At 47.9% G+C, this 20,605-nt stretch overlaps 1 protein-coding gene and 1 pseudogene across 1 annotated transcript; both read left to right on the top strand.

Moving 5' to 3' along the window:
• The first annotated feature begins 1,386 nt into the window (after positions 1–1,386).
• On the top strand, positions 1,387–15,845 carry ESYT1 (extended synaptotagmin 1). Its single transcript, XM_019454743.2, has 31 exons — positions 1,387–1,881; positions 3,528–3,569; positions 3,748–3,882; positions 4,000–4,073; positions 4,195–4,267; positions 4,427–4,516; positions 4,693–4,748; positions 5,181–5,304; positions 5,393–5,569; positions 5,697–5,779; positions 6,112–6,160; positions 6,291–6,377; positions 6,480–6,572; positions 6,802–6,873; positions 7,067–7,153; positions 8,841–8,990; positions 9,306–9,461; positions 9,586–9,762; positions 9,936–10,018; positions 10,145–10,193; positions 10,303–10,392; positions 10,507–10,602; positions 10,886–10,957; positions 11,050–11,136; positions 13,543–13,683; positions 13,779–13,933; positions 14,040–14,138; positions 14,217–14,348; positions 14,423–14,528; positions 14,761–14,810; positions 15,006–15,845. Exons 1-31 carry the CDS (start codon positions 1,492–1,494, stop codon positions 15,043–15,045), a joined length of 3,315 nt encoding a protein of 1,104 aa, XP_019310288.2. The 5' UTR covers positions 1,387–1,491; the 3' UTR covers positions 15,046–15,845.
• Positions 15,846–15,966: 121 nt separating this feature from the next.
• On the top strand, positions 15,967–20,185 carry LOC109270319 (syntaxin-7-like; annotated as a pseudogene).
• Positions 20,186–20,605: the final 420 nt, after the last annotated feature.

The raw sequence follows: 20,605 nt of genomic DNA, 5'->3' as shown, positions 1-20,605 counted from the left end.
GCTCCTTACTACCTGCCTTACCTCTGAGAACACGGAAGATGTAAAAGGCAGAAAGTTGTTCCTTACAGTTCTGCACACTGAATGAAGCACTCTAGATACTGTTTAGCCTCAGGGAAGTAGAGAAGGGGAAGTCAGAAAATTTAAGATTAAGGGGGTTAAACAGAGTTGATGAAACAGTCTGATAGAATCTATGCCCTGCAGAGCCAGATAATATTTATCTGCTGCAGATCTAGTCTCTCCCCACCAATCAACCCTACTTTTCCTGTTGCTTCAAACAATAACACAACAAGCTCCACACATACTGCATTAAAAGATAATCATTTTATGACCAATTCTTCCCTCCTGAGCTTCCAATTAGTTTAGTTTCTAAGTCCAGTTAACTAGTAACAGTAGTCATCATCAATGTACCCTGCGCTTTTCCCTTCCAACACGTACACTATACAACATGGAATTGCATTAGTTCTACATGTGACTGTATTCCGAACTTTCCTTCCAACTCAGGCAAATAAGAAACAGAATTGTCTCATTACTCTTCATTTCAGTTCCTCAGGGTCAGGGAAATCATGGGAAATGTAATCAATTCCACTGTAGCCGAGGCATCTCCTCTCCCCACTCCCGCCCCCACCGTTTGGGAGCCAGTTTAATTTGCCCTCTATGATAAAGATAACTAAATCTTGGAGATTACTAATAAGAAATAAAGCCTCACTTCCTATACACACCGTTTTCTCTCTGTCTCTCTCTCTCTTCCCTGAAGGCTGGAGAATCCTAACTCTAATTCTCGTATTCTCCAGTTTTTCTGTAGCGTCTGTCGTTACACTGCACAAAGTAGAGGGCTGAAGACCGCATAGACAGAACCTTTCATTCCACATGGGGTGTTTTGTAAGGACAGCCACGGAAACCCCGAAGAATAAGAAACGTGCTTAGAATATAAAAACTACGGAAAGCTGACAAACGAACATGTAGGAATTCCAGACAAATCCTGCCAAACCGTCCGAACGGAGTGGAAGTAAATCCTCATCCTCCACAACCCCTCAACCCCAAGTCCCTCTAAAACGGAGTAATTGGCGGTGCGGCTCCGCATGACGTCATACCACAGGCACTCCCATTCCACTTGGGGGAGCGCGGGGGCTTCATCTCTTTAAATGGTACACCACGCCTCCTCTTTCTGACCAATCAAGTGCCGCTCTTTTAGCCTCTTTCCTCCTTTTCCCGCCATCCCAGACTGCCCATCTTGACACTCGGTCTAATCAGGGAGGTCCTGCCTCTCCCGAGCCCTAGCGCCTCCCGGCGGAAGAGGGGCAGGGTTTCTGTCTTTTGACTCCGCCTTGGTCTATGCAGCGCCGGCCAACCGGAGCCCTCAGAAAGAAGGGGCGTGGCTTAAATTCCCCTCCCCCAGCCCAGGGATTACGGTTTGTTGGGGGCAGCTGGTCGCTAGGCTAAGCAACCTTCTCCTGGTCTCTGGGTCGGGCGGGTCCTCCCAGAGGTGGCACCATGGAGCGCTCTCCTGGAGACGGCTCCAGCCCCAGCCCCGCGGATCAGCCCTCTGCTCCCTCCGACCCCCCTGACCAGCCCCCCGCTGCTCACACAAAGCGGGACCTGAGTTCTGGGAACCAACCTGCCGGCCCAGGCGCGGCGGGTGAGGCCCTAGCGCTGCTGACTTCATTCGGGCGGCGGCTGCTTGTGCTCGTGCCGGTGTACCTGGCTGGGGCAGTGGGACTCAGCGTGGGTTTCGTGCTCTTTGGCCTCGCCCTCTACCTGGGCTGGCGCCGGGTCCGCGACGAGAAAGAACGGAGCCTTCGGGCAGCGCGGCAGCTGCTGGACGATGAGGAGCGGCTCACGGCGAAAACACTTTATATGAGCCATCGAGAGCTACCTGCCTGGGTGAGCGAGCACCCTCAGTGCTGCATAGCCCCCTCATAGCCCCTCGGCTCTAGGGCTCTCCCTCCCTGTCCCTAAAGTCAGCTTCCCACCCTGGGGCCATGGGAGGGAGACTCCCCTCTCGCCCCGCTAGCCGGCTGCCTGCTAGGACGCGCCACTCTTGGGACCCGGTAGCCACTCTTCCCCCTTTCCCCCTCCTTTCCGCGTGCCCAGATCCTGATCCTTCCACAGAATCAGGACTTCTTCCTCTGCGCTTGGGCAGGAGCAGTTATAACATCTGGGGAGCCTGTCGCAGCTGTGGCTCTCCCTCCTAGCCAAGACGCTTGAGCGTTCCTCGCTTCTGGTGCCACTCGCGCCTTGCTGCTCCCGGACATCCCCGTTGCGGCTCAGAGGGTTCCCTCGTCACTCCAGTCTTCCTTGGGACTTTTCTCTCTCTCTCTCTCTCTCTTTTTTTTTTTTTTTTTGGCCTATTTAAGGCCATAATGTTCTCCCTTTTCCCGCTCTTATCTCCGGGTACCCGCCGGGACTCGACCCCGGGAGCACTGCTCGGGGGAGCCACGGCACCCGGACAGACCCCCGACCCTCGCCTTGCAGCCCCAGGCAGCTGGGCCGCAGCGCAGCGGAGGCGGCTGCGGGACTCAGGGCGGGGGTGCGGGGGAGGGGGGAGGGTAGTCCGACTGACTGCTGCAGTGCCCGCTGCCCACACTTCACCGCCCCTGGCCGGCCCCACCCTTTTCCGGACTGCGCGCTGCGCTTGCTCGGTTGGGACCCGGGCCCTATTTCTGCGCCCCCTCACCCCCCTGCCTGCTCTCAGCCCTCGCCGGGGCAGAGCCCGTTACACGGCCCCTCCCTGCCCCCGCCTTCCTGCCCCTCCCAGCGGAGGTGCGGTTCTACGGGGGAGAATGGCAGAAGAGCGGAATCAAAGTTGACACTAGACAGATACAGCCATGCTGCGCAGGCCCAGGGCTGGAGAGGGGAAAGGGGGAGAAATGGTCCCAGGGGACATGTAGCCCAGGCAGCAACTGGCTATTCCTCCTACTCCTCATCATGGAAAAGCAGTCTTCTTCCTGAGGCGACTGTCCCTCCTCCTCCGCCAATACAAACCACAGGTGTCCTTCTTTCCCATAAAAGGCACACTAACGAAATAAAGAAGATGAAGAAAAAAACAAAAACGGCCAGCACTTCTGGCCCCTCAAAGAGCTGCTTCCCTCTTCACCTTCTTGGTGTAGAAGCCCCAGTCCAGGGTGAAGTGGGAAGGCTGCAAAACGGAACCAAGACTTCTCTAATCCCAGGGTTTCCTCCTTAAACTCTGGTTTGTCAGGACCTCCCCCTCCAGAAAGAATGTTGCCCTTCTCCTCCCTCCCTCTCTGCTCCAGCAGCTGTCTTCATTTCACATCCCCAGCTATCCACAGAGCAACTTTGGCCCACATGCCGTCAGCGCCCCTTGTCAGAGAGACCTCAGAGCTCGGAAACCCCGTGGAGGGGTGAATCCTCTGAACATCCTAGCACCTCCAGGCCAACCCCTGGGTGTGAGGAGGCCCTGTCACACTTTGGTTTCCTTTCCTCTGTGCGCACACCACCCAGCATCTTAGTAGGAGACCACAGGTGGAGGCTATGCTCATCCCTACCTCTCCCTTCCCCACCTCTAGGTCAGCTTCCCAGATGTGGAAAAGGCTGAGTGGCTAAATAAGGTGAGCATGATGGTCTTGATTTTTATTTTTCATGAGGAAGGAATGGGGTTCGTTTCTCTTGCCAGACCCTGCCACTCGTCAGGTCTGGCCCCAGTGCTCTCTGCGAGGAGGATTCCGAAGGAACTTGCCTTTAGGAGGAAGATTGGGCTCTCCTGTGACGGGTTCCCTCTCCTTCCAGATTGTGGCCCAGGTCTGGCCTTTCCTGGGCCAGTACATGGAGAAGCTTCTGACTGAAACTGTGGCCCCGGCTGTTCGAGGCTCTAACCCCCATCTGCAAACATTTACATTTACACGAGTGGAACTGGGTGAAAAGGTATGTGTGTAGGAAGGAAAATAACTGGATGGAGGAGATGAGCCAGGGAAGGTGGGTGGCCCAGAAGATACTCCTCCGTTTCCCTCTTCTCTCTCTCAAGAATTCATCTCTCTGCAGCCACTGCGCATCCTAGGAGTCAAGGTTCACCCTGGCCAGAGCAAAGAACAGATCCTCTTGGATTTGAACATCAGGTAACACCACTCACTCTTCTTGCTTCCCCTTCAGCAGGATCCTGATCACTCTGCTTCACTCCCCTCCCCCCATTTCAGCCTAGTACTAACCCTCTTCGTTCGCTTCCTTATCAACCCCTAGCTATGTAGGTGATGTGCAGATTGATGTGGAAGTGAAGAAATATTTCTGCAAAGCAGGCGTCAAAGGCATGCAGGTGGGGCATGTGTCAGGGGCACCCATAATAGGGAGACTTTGTCCTAAATTTCATCGGATGTGGGGAAGTTGAAAGTTGGAAAAACCAAAGCTGGGGAAGTTTGGGAGGGAAAGAAGTCCTTTTGTAGAGAAATGCTTTGATCTTCTTTTTTGGCCCCAGCTACATGGTGTCTTGCGGGTGATTCTTGAGCCGCTCATCGGGAACCTTCCTATTGTGGGGGCTGTGTCGATGTTCTTTATCCGACGCCCGGTAAGGGAAAACACCGAGCTGAATGGGGAAGCAGGGAAAACAGAGAGGATTGGGAGGGAGAGAGTGGCCAGCTCTGGGGCATGGGGGAGGGAAGGCTGAGGGGTCTGGCAACTGTTGGATGGGTGTGGCCATACCAGCTTGTGCTCTGTGCTGATCTCCCTGCTCTTTCCTTCCAGACCCTAGATATCAACTGGACAGGGATGACCAACCTGCTGGATATCCCAGGACTCAGGTATCAAGGATTTATTGAGCACCTAAGTGTTCCAGCCCTGGGCTGGGGGTTTTCGGGATACCAAGCAGTAAAAGATACAGCTGATATCGTCCAGGAGCCTTGATCATCCTAGCTGGAGAGAGAAGACAGATACCCCTGAAAAGTTCCATGCTGTTATTTTTCTCCTGTGGGGGAGCATGTTTGCGGATAGAGAAGGAAGAGGGCTGCAGAAAGCTCAGCAAGAGGAAAAAGAAAAAGAAGAGCTGGGACAGTAGTGAAGAGACAGAGCAGTAGGTGGGGAATTAGGGTGGAAGAGTAGCAAAAACGGATTTTGAAGAAAGGATGTCCCTCTAGCGTTAGGTCACTCTCAGTTGTGGAAAAGAAAGCTGGGGTTGGGGGGTGGATATTGGAATTTGGGGCCACGTTCAGCTCCTTTTCTACCCCCCCATCCAGCTCCCTCTCTGACACCATGATCATGGATTCCATTGCTGCCTTCCTTGTGTTGCCCAACCGATTATTGGTGCCCCTTGTGCCTGACCTTCAGGATGTGGCGCAGTTGCGTTCTCCTCTTCCCAGGGTATGGCCTCTCCAACATCAGATAGATCCTTCTTTCAGGAACCTCATGCTGGGTCCTTAGTTTTTTACCATCTGATTCCTATGCCCAGGGCATTATCCGGATTCACCTGCTGGCTGCCCGAGGTCTGGGCTCCAAGGACAAATACGTGAAGGGCCTGATCGAGGGCAAGTCAGACCCCTATGCACTTGTGCGAGTGGGCACCCAGACATTCTGCAGTCGGGTCATCAATGAGGACCTCAACCCCCAGTGGGGAGAGACTTACGAGGTGGGACAGCTGAGGAGTGGGAATTGTGTCAAATGGGGGAGGCCCTGGGAGGCTGTGAGAGAAGATCCTGATTGGATGATCCTCACAGTGTAGCCCATGAGATCCTTAACGCTGTAATGTTCTTCAGGTGATGGTCCATGAGGTCCCAGGGCAGGAGATTGAGGTGGAGGTGTTTGATAAGGATCCAGACAAAGATGACTTTCTGGGCAGGTGAGACTCTGCCTGTGTTAGGATTCTAAAGCCCCAGTGCTACCACGGTTGCAGAAGCAATTATAATCTCCTTCCAGGCCTGGGAATTGTGTATCATTTTCCTTCTTAACACCCTCTTCCTGCCTTCACCTGCCTTCTCCCTATCTCTCTCTCTCTCTCTTTCTCTCTCTCACACACACACACACACACACACACATCTGCTGAGTACAAGAAGGGAGTCTGAGATTTGCCGTTTATTTCTGGGTGGGTGAGTGGAGGGCCAGTGACATGCTATTAATTACAACACATTCTCCTTTTTCCCCCTCTCACTGTCCCCTCCCCACCCCCTCTAGGATGAAGCTGGATGTAGGGAAGGTATTGCAGGCTGGAGTGCTGGATAATGTAAGTTGAGAGAAGAGGAAGAGGGAGGGTGGTCTCACCCATTGGGTTGACAATAGTTGCTACACTGGTAGAGAAGAGGTTGGGTAAATATCTGATCTCTGTTATACCTCACTTTCTTCTATCCCTCCAGTGGTTTCCTCTACAAGGTGGGCAAGGCCAAGTTCACTTAAGGCTAGAATGGCTGTCACTTTTGCCATCTGCAGAAAAACTGGAGCAGGTAACCAACCTGGCAAACAGGAAGCTGGCAGGGGAGAAACAGATGACTGGAAATATGGGGAACTGGAGGGCAAGGGTCTGACTACCGACCCCTTCCCTCTAGGTTCTGCAGTGGAATCGAGGAGTCTCCTCCCGACCAGAGCCACCATCAGCTGCCATCTTAGTTGTCTATCTGGACCGGGCCCAGGATCTTCCTGTGAGTGTGGCTTCTGAGGGCAGCTGAACAGGAAACCCTGGATGCAGCATTCCCATACCCTGTCTTGCCCCTGCCAACTGGACTTCAGAAGCAGCAGCATGTAACACAAGGGTTCCAAGGAGGGGATCAGAGCCACCTCAGGGAAAAGATTCTGATGAGAGCCCTACTTCACTCACGGAGACAAAACCAAAAACACCAAGATGGTGACTTTCTAATTCTTCCCCCACAGCTAAAGAAAGGGAACAAGGAACCCAATCCCATGGTACAACTTTCAATTCAGGATATGACCCAGGAGAGCAAGGTGAGGGCCAGGATATCATTGTGGGAGATGGTGTGTGTGTGTGTGCCCACACACGCGTGCCTGGTGGGGTAGGGGAGGATTGTTCTTGAGATGAAGTCTCCCCTTTAGGCTGCCTGTAAAGGCAAAGGTTTTCTGGAGAAACAGGAATGGGTACTGCAGCACGTAACCTTAATCCCATCCTGTGCGTCTCCAGGCTGTCTACAGCAACAACTGCCCAGTGTGGGAAGAGGCCTTCCGGTTTTTCCTGCAAGACCCTCGAAGCCAGGAGCTTGATGTGCAGGTGAGACGATCACCCCACTGAGCTCCTTCTGAATACCCTATTCTGCCTTCCCAGGTCTGTATCCCCTTCTTCCATCTGCCTTTTGATCACTATTTCAGTCCATCTACATAGACTCTCCACCTCCTTGAAGCACTCCATTCTTCCCCAACTATCTCTCTAGAATCATTCTTTATAACTGAGAATTGTATACTTAAAATGAGTGATTTTATGGCAAGTTATGCCTCAGTGAAATTATTTTTAAAAAAAGAACATATTGAGTACTTAGCCTTTTATATTTTTCCTTATTTAGTTTAATTGTAACAAAACAACTTGTACACTTCTAACATTTAAAACTAAGCATCATCTTTCCTTTTCAGTGGAAAAAGAAAATGTGAAAATAAACAGAAGCAAAATTACAATAGAGAATGTCAATTCCAAATAAGATTCTACAGGTTCTAGGGCACCTGGTTGGCTCAGTCAGTTAAGCATCCAGCTCTTGATCTCAACTCAGGTCTTGATCTCAGGCTTGTGAGTTCTGACTGGGTGTGAAGCCTACTTTAAAAAAAAAAAAAAAAAAAAAAAAAAAGGGGGGGGGGCGCCTGGGTGGCTCAGTCGGTTAAGCATCCGACTTCAGCTCAGGTCAGGATCTCGCGGTCCGTGAGTTCGAGCCCCGCGTCGGGCTCTGGGCTGATGGCTCAGAGCCTGGAGCCTGCTTCCGATTCTGTGTTTCCCTCTCTCTCTGCCCCTCCCCCGTTCATGCTGTGTCTCTCTCTGTCTCAAAAAATAAATAAATAAACGTTAAAAAAAAATTAAAAAAAAAAAAATCTTACAGGTTCTGTCGATTCTCCCATCAAATGGCAGGGCTCAAGTCATGATTAGAATTTTATTTTATTTTTTTAATGTTTATTTTGCAAGAGAGTGTGTACTCTTACATGAGCTGGAAAGGGACAGAGAGAAAGAATCCGAAGCAGGCTCCACACTGTCAGCACAGATCCCGACTTGGGGCTCCGTCGCACAGACTGTGATATCATGACCTTAGCTGAAATCAAGAGTTGGTTGCTTAGCTGACTGAGTCTCACCCAGGTGCCCCAGGAGAGAATTTTATTTTAAAAGTGTCATCTTAAACTGCAAGAATGTCTGTTAAACATCACAATTAAACATGCCAGAGAAGCCATGTAGACATCTAGAAGCTTAAAGTTCACAGAAAAAAACATGAAACAGTATCTGCCTTCATGAAGTTTACTGGCTAGTTTCACAGACAAGACACATATGTATAAAACCATCCAGAAATTATTAAATATTAACTAATGGGAATAAAGTACCCATAATGTAGTGCTAAGGATAGCCAAAGAAAGGTACGGAGGCTTGAGCAACTAGAGAGATTTTGTGAAGAATTTTAGGTGGGCCCTGAGTGATTAATAGGATTTAAATAGGCAGGGGGAGGGAAAATAAGTAAATAGAGTAAACTAAAAAAAAGTAACAAAAATTTTTTAAAAATAGGTAGGGGGAGGAGATGAGAACTTTTCAGATAATGGGAACAGGATGAGCAAAGGCAGAAGGAACGATGGAGTAGGTGGACTGTTAAGTTGGCTAGAGTAGGACAAAAGGTGATTGGCACAGAGCAAATGAAGCTGGTGGTAGGTTACAATTTCCCCAATAGGTCTTTTTCCTAATCTCTTCACTACATCCCCTCTTCCTGTGCCTCTAGGTGAAGGATGACTCCAGGGCCTTGACTTTAGGGGCACTGACCCTGCCTCTGGGTCGCCTGCTGACTGCCCCTGAACTCACCTTGGACCAGTGGTTCCAGCTCAGCAGCTCTGGCCCAAACTCCAGGCTCTACATGAAATTGGTTATGAGGGTATGGAGACAGAGGAAGCACTGAGGGTGGTAAAGGGCCTTGTAGACTCCTTGGTATTAAGAGTAAGGAAGGGGAATCCTCTAATATGTGTGGAAGAACCTATCAGGCACACAAAAGTGTTTGTTGACCTAACTGGGGAAGAAATAGTGTGTGAGTAGGAAGAGTGTGGAGGGAACCTTCTAGAGATGAGCCCAGCCAAAGCAGAAACCTGTTTTCTCGGTCAGAGCCTCTGCTCTGCCCCCCCACCCCCACATACCTTGCTTGCAGGTGGTCAGCTGCACTTCTTTGATTTGACAACTACACTACCCTTCCCAGATCTTGTACTTGGATTCATCAGAAGTGCACTTTCCCACCGTGCCTGGAACACCTGGTGCTTGGGACCCGGACAGTGAGAGCTCCCAGGCAGGCAGCAGTGTGGATGCCCCACCTCGACCTTGTCATACTACTCCTGATAGTCACTTCGGGACTGAGGTGAGTCTATATCTAGAAAGGACTAGGGTCGGTTGCCTAAGTGTGCAAAGCCTGTTTTTCAGGGCTGGTTTTGTCAGGTTTATCTCTCACAGCCATCTGGTGCCTCTGTCTGTCCCTTTTGCAGAATGTGCTTCGGATCCATGTATTAGAGGCCCAGGACCTGATTGCCAAAGACCGTTTCTTGGGGGGATTGGTAAAGGGCAAATCAGACCCCTATGTGAAACTAAAGCTGGCAGGACGAAGCTTCCGGAGCCGTGTTGTTCGGGAAGATCTCAATCCCCGCTGGAATGAGGTTTTTGAGGTCAGAATTGAGCAGCTGGGACTCCTCTTGAGTCCCTTCCCCTTCTTCCCTCTAGCTCTGAGAGAGCCCCAGGGTCAGAAAGCCCTCCGGGGTTCAGGTGATTGAGGGGGAGGTTCCTAGTCATTTGGGAGAAAAAAGGAAAGAATCCCCTTTGCACTATTCTCTCCCACTAGGTGATTGTCACATCGATTCCAGGCCAAGAGCTAGACATTGAAGTTTTTGACAAGGACCTGGACAAGGATGACTTTCTGGGCAGGTGAGAGGATGGGAGTCTGGCAGCGAAGACAGGCTGGGCCTCTGTAGGCCACGGAAGTCTGGCTCTGGGGAGACAGAGTCATGGCTCTGACCGTTGGCCTCTTGTTTAAATCTTTCTCCTCTACAGGAGTAAAGTGAGTCTCACTGCAGTCCTAAACACTGGCTTCCTTGATGAGGTGAGCAAGAAATCAGAATCAATAATCCTTCCTGATCTTGACCCATGTCTCACTCTTCTAGTCCCTCTGTCCCCACATCCTCAAGCCTTAACCCTGCCTACTTCCTCAGTGGCTGACTCTGGAGGACGTGCCATCTGGCCGCCTGCACTTGCGTCTGGAGCGTCTGACCCCCCGGCCCACTGCTGCCGAGTTAGAGGAGGTAGGGAATGGACTCCAGATGGGTCAAGGCGAACTCTTGTGTCAGCTTCCGAGGTGTAGGCCAGGCCCCAGTATGTCAGTCACCACTCCCCAAGCCGAGTGTGTCTTCCCACAGGTGCTGCAGGTGAACAGTTTGATCCAGACGCAGAAGAGTGCAGAACTGGCAGCGGCCCTGCTGTCCGTTTATCTGGAGCGGGCGGAGGACCTGCCGGTGAGATCTGCTCCCCACGCCCCATAGCTCCCTGGCCCTTGCTCCGCCTCCCTCAGGTTTGGATGCCCCTGGTGTATTTGGAATAGTAAATTCCAAATTCCTCTTTCCCAGGGTGGCGCTGGGGTGGGAAGAATGGTCTGTTTGAGGCCAGGAGGGTGGTGGCTGTCAAGTAATAATGGGGACCTGGTCACTGGCTGTGGATGGAATTTGTGAGGGGAGCGGGGGATCTGCCTAACGAGGTCTAAATTTAAGACCGTATTTAACACAATATTCTGTCTCTTAGCTCCGAAAAGGTACCAAGCCTCCCAGTCCTTACGCTACTCTCACTGTGGGAGATACTTCTCACAAGACGAAGGTATTAGAAAATGCCACAGGGCTGTCTGGGAGGGATGAGAGATGCAGAGGAGAGAGTTCCAACCACTGACCGTAACCCTTCATCTCCACCAGACTGTTTCCCAAACTTCAGCCCCTGTCTGGGATGAGAGTGCCTCCTTTCTCATCAGGAAACCAAACACTGAGAGCCTGGAGTTGCAGGTACTATAAATTCATTCTGTGAACATTCTGCCATCACGGGCTGGGCACTGAACCAGGCACAGGGCGTTCAGAGATAAAAGATCTAGTTCTTATCTTTATGGAGCTCACACTCTCTTTTGGGAGAAAAATAACCACGGAAAACTTCCAGACTGACAACTGCTGACGAAAAGGCACCGTGGGGAAAAAAGGAGGGCTTTCATGTCAGACTAGGGGAAAAGGTAAAGGCAATAAGAGAGGCATCCTTAGATGACCTCTGAGCTTAAGGGTAAACAAACTCTGACCAAGAAGAGAAGGAAAAGTCTTCAGGCTGAGAAGAGAAGGAGCAGAAAGAAGGCAAATTATAGATAAGAGAGGCAGACAGAAGCAAGATCACAGGGGCTCTTGAATATTATGCTAAGAATCTGGATTTATCTAAAGGCACAGGGAAACAGTTGAGGGAGTGAGGGGAGGGGTGGGGCAGCCTGGATGGCTGAGCGTCTAACTTCGGCTCAGGTCATTATCTCACAGTGGTTTGAGAGTTCCAGGCCCCACATCGGGCTTGCTGCTGACAGCTCAGAGCCCACTTCAGATCCTCTGTCCCCCTCGCTCTCTGCCCCTCCCCTACTCGTGCACTCTATCAAAATTAAACATATAAATAAATAAATGAGTGAGGGGTGACACACCCAGATTTGCACTTTACAGAGATCATGCTGATAGCACGATAAAGAATGGACTAAAGGAAGATGATGCTGGAGGCAGGGAAATCAGTTAACAGTCTATTAGAGTAATAAACAAGAAATGACCAAGCTTGGATGGTATTTGGTGGTGGTTAATTTGACATGGGGGGAGATGGAACAAGGAACAGTCGAGATGCTAACTCCTGGGTTCTTAGCATGGGGTAGCTGGACAGAGAAGGGTGCCATGGCCAACACAGGGAATGCCCAAAGCAGGAGTTTAAGAGTTTTTTGAAAATGTTTATTTATTTATTTTTGAGAGAGAGTGGGGGGCAGGGGACGGAGAGAAGAGAACACCAAGCAGGCTCCATGCTGTCAGTGCAGAGCCCAACAAGGGGGCTCGATCCCACAAACCCTGAGATCATGACCTGAGCCTAAATCAAGAGTCTGACGCTTAACTGAGTCACCCGGGCACCACCAAAGCAGAAGTTTTTGAATTTGAGATCTCTGAGACCATGCAAGGGGAAAGAGCCATCCAGAAGGTGCATCTATGGCCCACTATGGTGTTCCTCCCTCTCCCTCTTGTTTGAACATCATGAATAAGCACCGTGTAGCAACTGTAGCCGTGGGTATGAGGAGCATTCTTAGGGATGTAGGGTGAAAAGAAGACCAAGGATGGACACATTGAGCATGGCAGCAGTGAAAGGGCAGGCAGAGGAAGAAGCGCCCTTCAAAGGGCCTGCAGCGTGGCCAGGGCAGTGGGGTGCGCACCAGGAAAGAAAGGGTTAAGGAAACCAAAAGAAGAATGTATGAAAAGATAAGAAGTAGCCAAATGTTACTAAAAAACAAAATTAGGGCCACCTGGGTGGCTCAGTCTTGGTTTCGGCTCAGGTCATGATATCATGTTTTATGGGTTCGAGCCCCACATCAGGCTCTATACTGACAGCCCAGAGCCTGCTTGGGATTCTCTCTCTCCCTCTGCACCCCCCGCCCCACCAACTCATGTGCTTGTGTGCATTCCCGCACTCTCTCTCTCTCTCTCAAAATAAATATAATAAAAAATTAGATGACCAAAAACTATTGATTGACTTTGAAAATGAGGTCACTGATTATTGGAGCAACTTCAATGGCATGAAGAGTGAAGGGTGAGCAAAAGTAAAGAGGTATGGGAGTGGGGAGAGGGAGGTAATATAGGGGTGCCCTTCCCCTTCTGAAGTGTGAAGAGTCAGATACTTTCTAAAATTGATAAAACAATAAGTAGAGAATTATATGAACAGAAACCAATAGAACTTAATGGAACTATCAACAACACAAGCAAAGATAGAGAAGAGATGCAAATGAGCTCAATTCTTGACCTTGCATTGCAGGTCAGTAGACACCAAAGCTGACAAATCACAATAAAGTGATATATAGGCATATTAGTTAGAATTATGCTAGAACTAAGAAAACAGAAAGGGTTTACAGGTAGTTACTTAGGAATAAGGAAATGGGGTTGGAAGGGCAGGAAACATTTAATTCCATTTTTACTGTTCTTTTTCTCCACCTATGCAGCTATTACAGCCCTTGGGCATAATTTGTGAATGCCTGGGAAGTACAGATAGCATGGTCCACTCTGGTTAGGAAAGGAAGGGAAGCGGGACCAGCAACATGGCTTCTCTGTCACAAAGGGGAGTCTCTCTCTGAAACCACCCAAGTGTCCAAGCGTTTGGAACTAGAACACCAGGGTTAAATCATTGACCTCTTGACTCCACAGGTTCGGGGCGAGGGGACTGGTGCACTGGGCTCACTTTCCCTGCCCCTCTCGGAGCTACTTGTGACTGACCAGCTCTGCTTGGACCGTTGGTTTACACTTAACAACGGACAAGGGCAGGTGCTGCTGAGAGCACAGCTGGGGGTGAGTGCCAGGAGATGACGGGCCAAGGGCCACGCCCTCATAGCAAGGGAGTTGAGCACGAGTCTGCCCTGCTCACGGCCTTCTTGCCTACCTAGATCCTGGTGTCCCAGCACTCAGGAGTGGAAGCGCACAGCCACAGCTACAGCCACAGCTCCTCATCTCTGAGTGAAGAACCAGAGCTCTGGGGGGGGCTGCCTCATATCACTTCCTCAGCCCCAGAGCTCCGGCAGCGCTTAACACATGGTGACAGGTAAGGGCCTTGGACAGAAAGATGGGGTGCAGTCAGGAATACAAAGGATAAGCCACAGGCTCCCGAAGTACGACCTTCTTCCAACACTATCTCCATCTCTCCATAGTCCCGTTGAGGCTCCAGCAGGGCCCCTGGGCCAGGTGAAACTGACTGTCTGGTATTATAGTGAAGAACGGAAGCTGGTCAGCATTGTGCACAGTTGCCGGTGAGACCCTATGCTCCGGGTTCCCACCCTCCCTCCCCCCATCTTGGACTGTCTTCTACCTTCATCTCCCTGTTGCAGGGCCCTTCGACAAAATGGACGGGATCCCCCGGACCCCTACGTGTCACTGTTGCTACTGCCAGACAAGAACCGGGGCACCAAGAGGAAGACCTCACAGAAGAAGAGGACCCTAAATCCCGAATTCAGTGAGCGGTCAGTCAGGCATTCAGGGGGAGATGGCAGGCTTGGGAAGGAACCCCTGCCCCTAAGACCCAGTCCCTCCCCAGGTTTGAGTGGGAACTGCCCCTGGATGAGGCCTTGCGGCGAAAGCTGGATGTCTCTGTGAAGTCTAATTCCTCCTTCATGTCAAGAGAGCGTGAGCTGCTGGGGAAGGTAAGAGGGTGAGGACAAGCAAGGCAAAGGTAAGACTTAGAAGCTGCTGGTAATGAGGCTATAGTCCCTCAGGGACTTAGGAAGGAAGCACTGAAGGTGACAGTACTATACAGGTGGTCTGCATAGTACCAGACCGCTGCACTGCACTGGTTTGGACCAGGAATATGTGATGATGGGATGTGGTCTTTGGAGATGTCAAAATAACACCTTGCTCCTACCATCATCCACACAGGTGCAGCTGGACCTTGCAGAGATAGACCTTTCCCAGGGAGCGGCCCAATGGTGAGTATCGGATAGGCGGGGAATGGGCCTGGATATTTAAGTAAGAGAAATCCCAATCATAGGAAGGGAGAAAAGAATGCATTCTGAGGTGAGAACTGTTGATTCGCTGAAGTATAGGAGCGCTTGGGTCATGTTTCATTTATAAGAGGACACAGGTCACCTTTCTACCTGAGCTTCCTCTGCGTGTTCCCACAGGTATGACCTCATGGATGACAAGGACAAGGGCAGTTCCTAGGAGCCAAGGATTACCAGCCTGACTACTGTCTCCTTGCCTTGCCTCTTGCTGCATCACCTCAATGTGATGAGCCTACAGCTAGGGCCCAAGGGCAGAGCCTGTGCCCCTCACCCTCTCACCTCCCAGGCCCATGCCAGGGCCTTTGCCTGACCAAAGAGGAGGACCACAGGTTACCCTTTACTGCATGGCCTCAGGCAGAGACCTGAGCTGGCTATTTCCTGCTCTGCCTGCACATTCTTCTCCTTCCCTCCCAAGTCCTCAGGGCCTTCTGTACCTGTGCCTGGCCACTGGCAGCACCTGCAGTGGCATCAGCTTATGCCAAATATAGCTTTTGGAAAGACCTTTTTTTCTTTAATTGGATGCTCACCTTCTTCCCCACCATGAACAGTCAGGGAGGGTAAACACATAGGTGGGAAGGTGGACAGGCTAAACACTCAAGAGTCTCTTGGACTATTGCATGTAGTAAATGTACAGCAACCCAGGCCCACAGGGCCAGTTCTGTCCCCACTTTTCCTCAAGTCTGTCCTGCAAACTACACCTGCTGTGATGACTAGGGCAGTCTCTTCACTCACTTTGGGAATGAGAACACTTAGATCCTTTCCAAGCCTTCAAGTAGTGGATATCAATCTTGGAACCTCTAGCTGGTGCTGTGCAGAGGAACTCGGAGGACTCGGGCCAGCAGGGCCAATGTTTTGCCCAGGTGCCTAGGCTGTTAACTCACTGATGAGAACTGAATCTCTTGGTTTTGCACCAACTCTGCCAATCCACTGTATCTTACATTAAACATTATACTCAAACCAGCTGTGGCTCTTTTCCTTAAGGACAGGGAATCCAGCTTCTATCACTATTTGCAGATGACATGACATTCTATTTAGGAAACCTTAAAGACCACCAAAAAAACCGTTAGAACTCAAAATTCAGTAAAGTTGTAGGATACAAAATCAACATACAAAAATCTGTTGCATTTCTAATCAGGTACATTAAAACAATCCCATTTACAGTGGTTTCAAAGAGTGAAAGACCCAAAAATAAATTTAACCAAGGAGGTGAAAGACCTGTATGCTGAAAACTATAACACTTTAGGAAAGGAACTGAAGACAGATAAAAGACATTCTATGTTCATGGACTGGAAGTATTGTTAAAATGTCCACACTACCCCAAACAACATAGAGTCAGTGTAATCCCTATCAAAAATCCAATGGCATCTTTCACAGAAATAATCCTAAGATCTGTATGGAACCACAAAAGTCCCCAAACAGCCAAAGCAATCTTGAGAAGGAAGAACAAAGCTAGAGGCACCACATTCCTTGATCTCAAAGTATATTGTAAAGATATAGTAATGAAAACAGTAAGGTATTGACATAAAAAACAGGTCAACACAACAGAGAGCCCAGAAATAAACCCACACATACAGGTTTCCTCTGCTATCTGAAGGTAGAACATTCCTGTGAAACCTTTCCTAATCTGAAATAATGTAAAGTGAAAAATTAATTCCCATTAATTTATATGGAGAAATTTCTTTGAGAATTCCCAGACCCCAAAAATAGTCTCTTCTAGGCTTCTCTGACCCTTGAGGGCACATCTTGCAAACAGATGCACAAAATAAATTGAAATAATGCACAGACGCTTATAGTTCAAAGCTATGGCCATTTGATGCTGAGTACAGTTCCCAGGGAAGAAGCTTGGTTCTCCCTGCTTGGGATGCCCGCTCTCCCTATAATAGCTCACTGCAAAACAAAAGCTGAACACCATTTTTGCTTTTCATTTTTTCATAAAAGCAAAAATCCCCTTTGTAATTCTTTCGGTTAGTGAAAGATACTAATATAGGTATTTCTTTAAAGTGGCCTAAGGGTGCCTAGATGGCTCAGTCGGTTGAGCGTCTGATTTTTTTAAGTTTATTTATTTTGAGGAAGAGATAGCAAATACACCTCAGTAGGGGCAGAGTGAGAGAGAGACAGAGAATTCCAAGCAGGTTCCACACTGTCAACACAGAGCCCGATGTAGGGCTCAATCTCACAAACCGTGAGATCGTGACCTGAGCCAAAATCAAGAGTGGGACGCTTAACCTACTGAGTCATCCAGGTGCCCCTTGACTCTTGATTTCAGGTCAGGTCATGATTCCAGGGTCATGGGACTGAGCGCCACTTTGGGATCCTCGCTGAGCGTGGAGGCTGCTTAAGATTCTCTCCGGGGCACCTGTGTGGCTCAGCTGGCTCTTGATTTGTCATGATTTCACAGTTCATGAGTTCAAGGGCCATATCAGGCTCTATGTTGACTGCAGAGCCTGCTTGGGATTCTCTCCCTCTCTGTCCCTCCCCTGCTCGTGCTCTCTCTCTCAAAAAAAAAAAAAAAAAAAAAAAAAAAAAAAAATTTTAATGGATTAAACACTTAGATATAAGACCTGAAATCATAAAAACTAGAAAAAAATATAAGCGATAAGCAACTTGACATAGATCTTGGCAACGTTGTTTTTGAATATGACACCCAAAAGTAAAGGCAACAAAAGCAAAAATAATCATCTACATCAAAAGCTCCTGCAAAGCAAAAGAAACCAACAAAATGAAAAGGTAAACTACTGAATGGCAAAAGTATTTGCAAATTCATATATCTGATAAGGGGTTAATATAAAAATATATATAAAAAAAAAACTTTTACAAAACTCCATAGCAAAAAAACCAAACCAAACAAAAAAACAAAAAAATCCAATTAAAAAATGGGCAGCTCTGAAAAGACATTTTTCCAAAGATGACATACAGATGGCCAACAAGTATCTGAAAAGATGTTCAAGATCACTAATCACCAGGGAAATGCAAATTTAAACCACAATCACCTTATACCTGTTGGAATGGTTATTATCAAAAAGACAAAGAGGTAGTAAGTGTTGGTGAGAAAAGGGAACCCTTGTATACTGTTGGTAGAATATAGATTGGTGCAACCACTAGGGAAAACAGCAATGGAGGATCCTCAAAAAATTAAAAACAGAACTGCCATGTGATCCAACAATTTCACTTCTGGGTATATATCTAAAGGAAATCAAATGATTATCTCAAAAGGATACCTATCAGCTGAGAATCTAGCTGGGGGCTCTGGAGCCGGTGGGTGCCTGGGGCCAGTGGAGGAGGAGGAAGCCGAGGAGGTTGGGGTGACTGCTTAGGTGACATCTGATGAAATTAGTGAATAAGCAAATCAGCTATGTCTTACACTCCGGGTATTGGTGGTGACCCTGCCCTACTGGCCCAGTGTATCTCTTCCAATATCCAGAGGATCACACAATGTTGCAACAGAAGCAGCAGTATACTACCCAACTTGCCAAAGAGACCAGAGTTTGGATCCCTGCCCACCACCCCCAGCGAACAGCGTCAAAGGAAAATACAGAAGGATTGCTTAGTGGCTCAATTCACGACATCACTGACAAACTTTCAAAAGGTCCAGAGGGAAGCTGCTGCGAAAGAGAAAGAGTTTGTTGCTCGAGTAAGAGCCAGTTCTAGAGTATCTGGTGGTTTTCCTGAGGACAGCTCAAAGGAAAGGAATCTTGTATCCTGGGAAGGCAAGCTCAACCTCAGGTGCAGGTGCAGAATGAAGAAATTACAGAGGATGACCTCTGCCTTATTCATGAGAGAGAACCTTCTATTAGGCAACTTGAAGCTGATATTATGGATATTAATGAAATATTTAAAGATTTGGGAATGATGATTCACGAGCAAGGAGATGTAATAGCATAGAAGCCAACGTGGAAAACGCGGAGGTGCACGTTCAGCAAGCAAACCAGCAGCTGTCAAGAGCAGCAGAATATCAGCACAAATCCAGAAAAACCCTGTGCATCATCATTTTTATCATTGTCATCTGACTTGTAATTCTCGGTCTCATCGTATGGAGAGTGAAAGGCTGAATTATAAAGGAGCACACTGTTGCACTACATTCTCAAATTATGTACGAAATTTCCTGTAATCATGGTTTATTACATTATTATTATTTTAAAGCTATTGCATAAAGGATAGCTCCCATACTTTGTCATTTTTATTTGGCAGGGGGAAGTTTCTTTTGGATTCAATCTGATATTTTCTAATACTGAAAGTTTTTCTCAGTATCACTGCTGGCATAACTCCCATGCTTTTCAATCTAGTAACTCTGAGGTTTTGTCCACAATGTATATGCTTTTCATTTATAATTTATTTGCCCTGGTGACTTAGCTTTTGGAATCAGTAAATTTAAAGGTAGGTGTGTGTGTGTGTGTGTGTGTGTGTGTGTGTGTGTGTTCTGTGTGCATCTGTCTCTTGTCACAGAGTGACATGCACCCAGATTTGTGTGACTTCAATAAAAAATCTCAAATTTAATTTTGATATGGGCCAGCAGAGGAAATATTCTCAATAACTTAAAGTTAACCCACCTGTTTGTGGTGTTTTGTTTTGTTTCGTTTTCTGGTTCATAACAGCACAAATTATCTATTTAACTTTTATTGTTGGTTTTCTCTTAAGACCTTTGTTCAGTCTAAATGAAATCAGTGAGTAATTTCCTAGAATATCTCATCCTCCTGATGTATATACACTAAACATTTGCTGTAGATTGCCTAGTAAAACACTAAGGATAATTGTTTTTGCATAGGACCTGTTTAAGTCTGATGTTTGCTGGGGTATGTGTAGTCACTATAAATGTTTAATGTAATTTGGAGGAAGAGTATGAAAAATGAGTTCATACTATGTTAGAAATCTGGAGATCCAACTTGTTATTCTGCTGTGTACTTTCATAGCTATTAGGATGGAAAACTAATTACCTTCCCTGAAATCCTTCAGAATTATGGCTACATGTGTATCCTTGGGTCAGAATTACTTTTGGGGAGCAACTTTCCCAGAATTATTGTTTTTGAGCACTAACACTTAAAATTTAATGTTTACCCTGCATACCATTTTGTACCATCCTTCATTAGAAAACAATGTGGATGTTTGCCAATTAACCACTTGCCTTTTTAAATCAATGTTGTTTTTGATGCACTAATCTGAATACTGTAAAGAAGATTGTCTTACTTTATAGTTTGTATTTTATAACAATGTTCTTATATAGCAGTTTGATAGTGAAGTCAGTGTTTTACATGGCAAGCTATGAGACTCCAAATGGGAACAAATAAAATATTAAGTAAAGCGTGTCTTTGCAACCAAAATAAAGATGATTTTAAAAGTGAAAAAAAAAAAGATACCTGCACCCCTATAGTCCCTGCATCATTACTGACAACAGCCAAGACAAGAAAACAACCTATGTGACCACTGAAGAATGAATGGATAAAAAAATGTAGCACATGTGCATGGCATGTGTGTGTATACACACACTATGGAATATTATTCAGCCATAAAAAGAAGGAAATCTTACCATTTATATCAACATGGATAGACCTCAGGGGCATAATGCTAAGTCAAATGAGTCAAATACTAAGTGATCATACTTATATATGGAATCTAGTATACTAATAATACTAAAAAGAGCTCATAGATAAAGAGAACAAACTAATTGGTGATTGCCAGAGGTGGGGGTTGGGGGTTGGGGGATGGGAGAAATGGGTTAGGGTGGT

This window comes from Panthera pardus, unplaced genomic scaffold (genome assembly GCF_024362965.1).
Source record: "Panthera pardus isolate Hobbes unplaced genomic scaffold, ASM2436296v1 HiC_scaffold_6, whole genome shotgun sequence".
NCBI lineage: Eukaryota > Metazoa > Chordata > Mammalia > Carnivora > Felidae > Panthera > Panthera pardus.
The sequence above is the reverse complement of the archived record's forward strand: the minus strand, read 5'-3'. Positions and strand labels throughout refer to the sequence as shown.